The 7752-nt window shown below is 34.9% G+C and overlaps 1 protein-coding gene across 1 annotated transcript in view; it reads right to left on the bottom strand.

The window, feature by feature from the left end:
• Positions 1–31: 31 nt before the first annotated feature.
• The window catches only part of LOC18043646 (phosphatidylinositol-3-phosphatase myotubularin-1), an 11988-nt gene continuing 4267 nt past the window's right edge, over positions 32–7752 (bottom strand). Inside the window, exons 5-17 of the mRNA XM_006436633.2 lie at positions 7322–7391; positions 6481–6530; positions 4646–4935; positions 4457–4530; positions 4303–4366; positions 4059–4124; positions 3387–3486; positions 3175–3288; positions 2587–2756; positions 1474–1558; positions 874–1095; positions 337–396; positions 32–155 (exon numbers count right to left, since the gene is read on the bottom strand). Coding sequence (XP_006436696.2) covers positions 87–155; positions 337–396; positions 874–1095; positions 1474–1558; positions 2587–2756; positions 3175–3288; positions 3387–3486; positions 4059–4124; positions 4303–4366; positions 4457–4530; positions 4646–4935; positions 6481–6530; positions 7322–7391 — 1434 coding nt within the window. The 3' untranslated portion in view covers positions 32–86. The remainder of the gene's footprint in view (positions 156–336; positions 397–873; positions 1096–1473; positions 1559–2586; positions 2757–3174; positions 3289–3386; positions 3487–4058; positions 4125–4302; positions 4367–4456; positions 4531–4645; positions 4936–6480; positions 6531–7321; positions 7392–7752) is intronic.

Genomic DNA, 7752 nt, shown 5'->3' with positions numbered 1-7752 from the left:
TTGCTGCAATATTTGAATTTATGCATGCCAGTTACCACAGCTTTTATTGGAATAGGATCCACCCCACTGCTTGTATTAATGTGAAACTACCTGTTGCACAAGAAGTTTCCAAAGCGACAAGAAAGCACACAGTCCAAGAAATCCACCAGAAAAGCCTGGATACGAAAGAGTAGAAAAGTCAACAATTGGTTTTCTCTGGAAAGGATATGAAACAATGAAGAGAGAAGGGGGAAAAAAATGGAAAGAAAGAAAACATTTCACCAGCACATTCAAGTTTAATGATGGGATATGTTACAGAATAAGAAATTCATTTCACATATAGAAGAAAATACATACCGACGAGAACTCAAAGGCAAATGGATACATCCGCATCAATTGTGAAACACAATCAACCCACTGCAGAAACAAATTCACACACCAGATCATTAATTTTTCATCAGACAAACTTATAACACAACAAGAAAGCTGAAGTCCTCCCACAGTAGAGCCAAAGGCATGGAAGAGGGGTCAGGACCTCAAGGCAAGCTAGTGTTTACACAGGATTGAGCAGCTACTTAATGAAGTGCGCCAAGAACTTGAGCTTTTGGGTCAAAAGGTTTCTCTAACATGGTATCAAAAGATAATGTCTCAAGTTAAATTTCCACAAGTGCAAACTCAATTTTAATTATTTAAATTTCAATTCTTTGGCTCATTTTCGAGCTCTCCTGTATCTAAGCCCATCTGCAAGCTCATCTTAGTCAACATTTCACATGATAAATGTTAAGATTTGTTTTTCAGGCCCTTATCGGTTTAAGCTTCTGAATTTTGAAAATATTAATTAAATGAAGATTCTACTAACGACTCAATAGTTAAACTAAATATTAATGCAAGAACCTGCAAAAATATGGGAGAATAGTTGTTCTGTGCATGAGAAGAACCAGAAGCTTGAGGTGCTAATGAACCAGACGATTGGCGCATGGGTGATGACGGAAAACTCCCAGTAGAGGACTGCCTACATAATTCAAAAGATATATCACCACTTCCAGAGAGGGTTGGCATTCCCACACGATCCGAAAATGGATGGCCAAATGCTAGCCAATCTTTTTCAACAAGTGCCTGCACCAAGAAAAAAGATTTTATAATTTATGAGTCACATCACGCATCACACTGAGTGCATAACTGAAGAGCAAGGCAAATGATATCCAAGTTACCATCTCATATGGATAAGACAAATAAGAACGGTACAGCAACCCAAGAAGAAAATAAAAATAAGCAAAGAAAAAAAAAATCAATGCTAACACTTGATTCTGAGACAGTAAAATAAAAATGGGAAAAAAATAAACTAAAAGGTCCACAAAAAACCTATGCATGCAACAAAAGAGTTCCCACATTGCCTTTCATACTAGATTATTTAAGAACATCTTGGCAGAAACATCAGAAAAAACGATCTTAAGACTGCCAATAAGAGCTAAAGTTTCAAGCATAAAAATGTACCTGAAATCCAGCGAATGTTCGATAGTATGGATCAAGTAACAAATTAGCAAGTGCAACCAACTGAGTTGTTCTATCCCAACCATCACTGCATAACACAAAGGCAAATGAACATGTTAGACACCAAAATACAAAAATGTTAAAAAAGGCCAATAAAGGCCAATTTCAGGGAAACACCTGAAATACAAATTTTCCATTTTGTTGAGTGTCAACAAAACGTTTTCATTTTATTAATCTTTAACACATCAAAATAGGAATTACCTAGGACTTCAAACAGGAAATCTCTAATATCTATCCTGATTACAGAAGTAGGCGAAATTGCAATAAAAATTCCTGTCTCTTGCTCTCTCTATCTCGCAGCTCTCTAAATGGTGGAATAAAAAGTCATTTGGATTAAACTCAACTCAATCTAAATAAGGGTGTGTTTGGGAAAAAATTTGCTAAGCTACTAAAGTCCAGCTACGAGTGTTACCAAACCCTTTAGTAGTTGGGCTTTGCACCACACTCCCAAACGGGCTATTAATTACACAAGTTCATAGACAACTTTAACATCATCGTAATCACTCCAATCTAAAGCTCAGTTTGAGAACTGGATTTTTACCTGCCTCTCTTAGTCTTCAAAGATTGCTGCCAGCAATCCATGAAAAACTCCTGGAGTAAACCTACGTAAAAATACACAATTTTTGACAAAGAGCCCTCCCAAGTTCACATATGAAAACAATGGATTGGTCGTTATACCTTGCTGACCAGAGTTTCAGATAAAAACAGCTTAAAAGAAAATAAACAAACGAATAAAGAAATGATACATGACGTGGTCCTTTTGAAATCATCCTGTCTGTCATCCAAGACAAATAGAAAATTCTATAAATGTAACCTAACCCTGTCTCTGCATATATGATATAAACCAGAAATAAGGAATCTAAAAATTGCATATATCTAGAAATATGACTCAATAGCCAATCAAGAATTTATTTAAGTATTTATAGTTGTTATGAAGCAAAGCTTACATAACTAAAAATTCAAAATGTCAAACTTTTCTGAGCAGAAACTGAAATATTTTTATCCATTTCTAGTAATGACCAGTCCAGGAAGTTATGACATCAAAAAACTTCCGACCTGCAATGTACTAGCACAGAAGCTGATTCTAAAGCGATTTGTGCAGCAATCCAAGCTGAACCAGCCAGGATACTCTGAACATGTATTAACCAACCACTGTCTCCAAGGGTTGATACTGAAGCTGACATACTGCTTAGATTGCCCCCACCCCATGTCCAACCACCATGTCTCTGTCAATAAAATTGGAAAATAGCATAAACAGATGTTCCAAGGATAACAGTTATCCAAAGTTCAGCAGACAGACATTTAAAAAACCTTAACAATTCAACCTGAGGATATCCACCTTGTAACACTTTCAAAAAAAAAAAAAAAAATTGAGGAATTTGAACATTTTATACAGACTGAGCACTGAGCAAATGACTCAAATTAAAAATACCATAAACGAGTAATGTGACAAGGTTCCAACTCAACATGAGAGGAACTGTGAGGTAATAATGTTCCTAGAACTGCAAATGCTCTTCATAAATTTGTGTCAAGCATGTTGCGGCTGATGTCAGAAGCAAACTTTTTTTTTCTCAGCATTCGTGACACCGATTAAAAGAACTTAAGATAAGAAAAGAAAAGATCTTCATAGGTCCCACGACTAACCAAGAATGATGACATTCCATCAGACGATGTGGTGCCATGAGTGTCTAAGTAGTCTCTCAACCGTGCAAAACTTTCTCGCATTGCATGAATGTTGTCTATCCCAAAAAAGACTATCTAATAACAAATAAACAGAGAGGGAAATATCATTAGCAAACGGTGTAACTTCAAAAGTCAATAGATCCATTACTGAACAGTTCAAACCTTTGACATACCTCAGATTGAAAATAATTTGAAGACGACTCTGAGCCACCACCCATTGCTCCATTTGCTAAAGCATTTTTTCTTGGTCTTGCATCAGCAATATAGAGCTTCCTGAGAAGAAGAATAATTAGAAGAAACAAAGCCCATGAAAAGAGTTCAACCTCATTTTACATTAGATTTGGAAACGGACCACAAAAATTTAAAAACGAAAGAAAAGCCAATGCAAAATGATTTATTCAACATCAAATACATATAACAGAGGAAAAAATACTAATTTATCATCAGGAGTATCATAGCTATCAAATTGATATTTACAAATCATAAGTTGTATCATTCAGGCCCACTTTAAAAACCATGCTCTTTGGTGTTAAGAAAGAAGTTCCGTAAAGAAGGAAAAAGACCAAAAATTGCTCCCATAACTTGATGGACTTCATATATAGATTGTATATAACATATCCAATTAAAATTACCATTTATTACTGAAAATCACATCCATTATGAAGGAAATTGATATTTAGTAGAATGTTTATTCACATTTCAATAAAATGATGTGCATGACATTGTTGAAGAAACTCTAGAGCCTTAGGAAAGGTCAGGTCAGAATTGAACCAAACAGAGAAGGAAAAATGACAACGACAAGCACTGAACCCAAAAACCAAAAAAGATGAACAGAACAAGCTTACCTCCGTGACATCTTTCCACCAGCAAGTTGCGTGCATAGGGAAGCAACAAGCTTTTCATCAGCGTTGCTGAACAAAATTAGAAGAGTGTCAAAAAAAAGTAAATTGTTCAATTGCCAAGCCTAAAGACATAACTTGACAATTGAATTAATGTAAACACCATTTACAATCTGCCTTTTGTGTGTTTCCATTGTGCATTCATTCAATGGTAGAGGACCAAGAGTCTAAAGTGGAGACTTCAACCTACCTTCTCATATTCATCATGAGGCCAACTAAGGGTTGAGATGAACGAGCAAGGACTGCTCCAGTTCCTATTTTCACCCCAAATATCAAGACATGAGTATGGCAATGATTACAAAAATAAAAAAAAAAAATAACAAACATATAAATTTTCTGCATACCAGAATGACACCAAGAAATTACAGGCAATCGATACCGTGCACGAAAGGAGGAAGCCTGGAGCAATTCCTGATCACTAGCATCAGCAATTAAGCAAAGTTCTTAGTTGCATACAAAGTAAACCCACAAAATTACTGGAACAAAGACATTTCCTTCTTTCTTTTGCTGATAAAAAGGATTCCAATACTTACATAATACATTCTGGAACAATCAAAGCAAATGGATAACTCTGGCACATTGTATAGGTGGAATTTATGTCACTTATTCTCCACAACTCATTTGACAGTGTAAATGAACCCTCTTCAATCATGTCCATGGTTGCAGAGCTGGAACTTTTTCCAAGAAGACGAAAATACTCATTCAATAACCGCACCTTTGGGTTGGTATTAACACATTTGGAAGGCCCAGATGAAAAAGCATAAATATCCCAGATTCTTGCTGGCGTTGCACACTTCACTAATGCATCATAAACAGCACGCCTCTGTGAAATTAATAATTAACCTAGATCATTTATTATCACATGCAAAAAGAAAATCACGGCACTAGTTATGTCTGGTGCATAATATAAAATTTACACATATAACAAAATCACTAACATCTTTCTTTATTTTGTTAAGAAAACAAGTAGCATGATCAGCATACTAAAATGGAATTTATAATGATTTCTCATGACTAGACATAAGTACAGCTGATGCTAAGCAGCAAGCCAGTCCTAACACTAACAATAATAGGCAAGAAACCGCTAACATATCGGATGTTGATTTTAAAATGCCACATGTAGAGTGTGAAGTTGGGCCCATGTAACTGCACCAGTCACTCTTAAATTCCACAAAATGTCAAAATCTATAATATACTATAGCAAAGTTTTTCTTTTGAAGTTCAAAAATTCAAATTCTGGTAAAATATATAGTTCTAATATGAGGACTGGAATTTGGACTAATAAAGAAGAAAGTTAACATATAACAAGAGTATAAATTCAATATATTGAAGCATTTTAACATAATTTAATCAACAAAATCCTTGAGGTCCCCTGAATGTACAAGGGAAAAAAACCAACATAATACTACAGTTTTCATGTCATCCACAATTTAAAGAGGTATAGTTTTACTATAACAGAACACCCTTTGTAATGAATATTAACTTTAAAAGATGTTAGCAAGCCACAACAACCTTAGACTGAATTTGAACATGATTTGAAGTCAAGGCACACACCCCTTACTACAATGAAGGATGCACAATAGGTGAATATCTTTGTAAGCGAACATTAGCACTCAAAAGAGCGAGCATTGATATCCTATGATCTTTCTAAGAAGTTACTTATCCTTATCGCTCCACCCCCTCCAGCAATCCATAAGCTTAAAGTAGAACAATCTCATTCCACCATGGGGTAATCACATTCACAACTTTTGCTTTTTGGTTTCTAATTAGCCAAAATCTCTAACCACAATTATATCTAAATCCTATCATATAACAAAACCAAATGTAAAACTGCAGTACAACTGCATTCAAGTTGTTACTAGTTAAAAATTAAAATTTTTTGAAGAGTCAACAAATCCTAAATCATGACTAACATTATTGTTGAAAATAAATATGCATAAGATCATCATACATTTTATCTATAGTATAAGTACTCATCCTGACCATTAACAACATTAAATTGGACGTAAAAGTGTAATAGGAGGAGATCCTCTCCCAGCTGCTAGTTATTTTTCTATGTCTTCAAGCCATCAGGGACCTTGAGCCCAAATCTCAACCAAAGCTTCCCAACATGACTGACTTAGGTAGATGGAAGTTTTCATGTTGGCTACACATTTGGGTGTTAAGGACACTATTCAATCTCTTTACACAATGTGGAACCCAATGCAAAAGCCTCTCACAGGTGTCTTATTCTTCCATGGCGTAAAAGAGAAATACCATACATATCAACCAAATGTTAGAGGGTAAGTCAAATTTGTGAAGCCAACAATGTGAATATGAGCAAATAAATAAACAGGTAATTACAAGAACTAAGACACTTAAAATTGACCTGCTTTGTTTTAGGGCGGAAACCAAAGACAACAATTCTCATATCTTTGCCTGCAAAATGTAAGAGGAGCTATTACTATAATCACAAAAAAGAACAGTTCTATTAAACTAATTTTATACAATATACAAGCCAAAGTACAAGAAAGATTGGCCAAAGACTATTAGACTGAAATTATTCTAGTACTGAGTAGTGCTACATTTATGAAGTTGAAAAACGTTTGTATCCCAATTGATGCAAATACATGGCCCTCATACAAATCACCACATAAGAGTGAAACAAGAAGGTGCATAACCACTTGACACACAGCAATCCAATGAAACCACATCACATGCCATGTCAGTTGAGATGCAAACGTTTTATCGCAACTACGTATACAGACCATTACTGTTCTAGTTCTTTGCAAGACTTTAAAAACAAATGACTCCCATAACCACTTAGCAGCATGCAGCTGCCAGTGTGGCCACCAACTTAACTATGAGCATGATAAAGAAACGCTCGTAGTATCTACAAATGCAACAGATCATATCTTAACATAAAATATTCATTAATGTTAATATTACGTTCTGATTCACTTGTCAACTGAAACCTAATATTGGATAATAGATTTGATAATTAGGGTCATTCATGATAAGTGGATCATTAACTACAGAGAAGGAGAATTAATACAGTTAATAAAACATACAGACTATCTACAGAACCCAGATGGTAAAACTTGAATTAAAAATCCCCAAATCTATTTCAACTCCTATCTTCAAACAAAGCCTTCAAATGATTCTCATTAATTATGTAAAAATAATTATTTAGCAAATAAAAAAGAGATTTGCATTCTTGAAAAACATACCAATGACTTGGAGAAGTCGTCGTGAAGGATTCTTGTCAGTTTGACGAGGGGTTGACTGAATCTTCACGGCCTACATACATCCATTGAAGCTACATAAATACATACATACATACATACATACATACATACATACATACATATATATATATATGTATATTCCACTCTAATAAACATTCATTTAAGCATGAGCATGAACATTGAATAATCAGCCTACTAAGTGATTTAAAAACAGATAAACATTCATGATAGATCAATCTAATCAAAGAATAATGACGGTGACCTATGATATTTTAGAGCGTCATCACTTCAGATGACGTCACCACCAACAAAACAATGGTGGGCCAGAGTCAAAGTAGCGAAAGATATTAAGTGAAGAGTCAGTATTGTGTGATTATCACACAACTTCATCCATCATCGACAAAGGAGCTGCC

This window comes from Citrus clementina, unplaced genomic scaffold (assembly GCF_000493195.1).
Source record: "Citrus clementina cultivar Clemenules unplaced genomic scaffold, Citrus_clementina_v1.0 scaffold_4, whole genome shotgun sequence".
Taxonomy (NCBI): domain Eukaryota; kingdom Viridiplantae; phylum Streptophyta; class Magnoliopsida; order Sapindales; family Rutaceae; genus Citrus; species Citrus x clementina.
The sequence above is the reverse complement of the archived record's forward strand: the minus strand, read 5'-3'. Positions and strand labels throughout refer to the sequence as shown.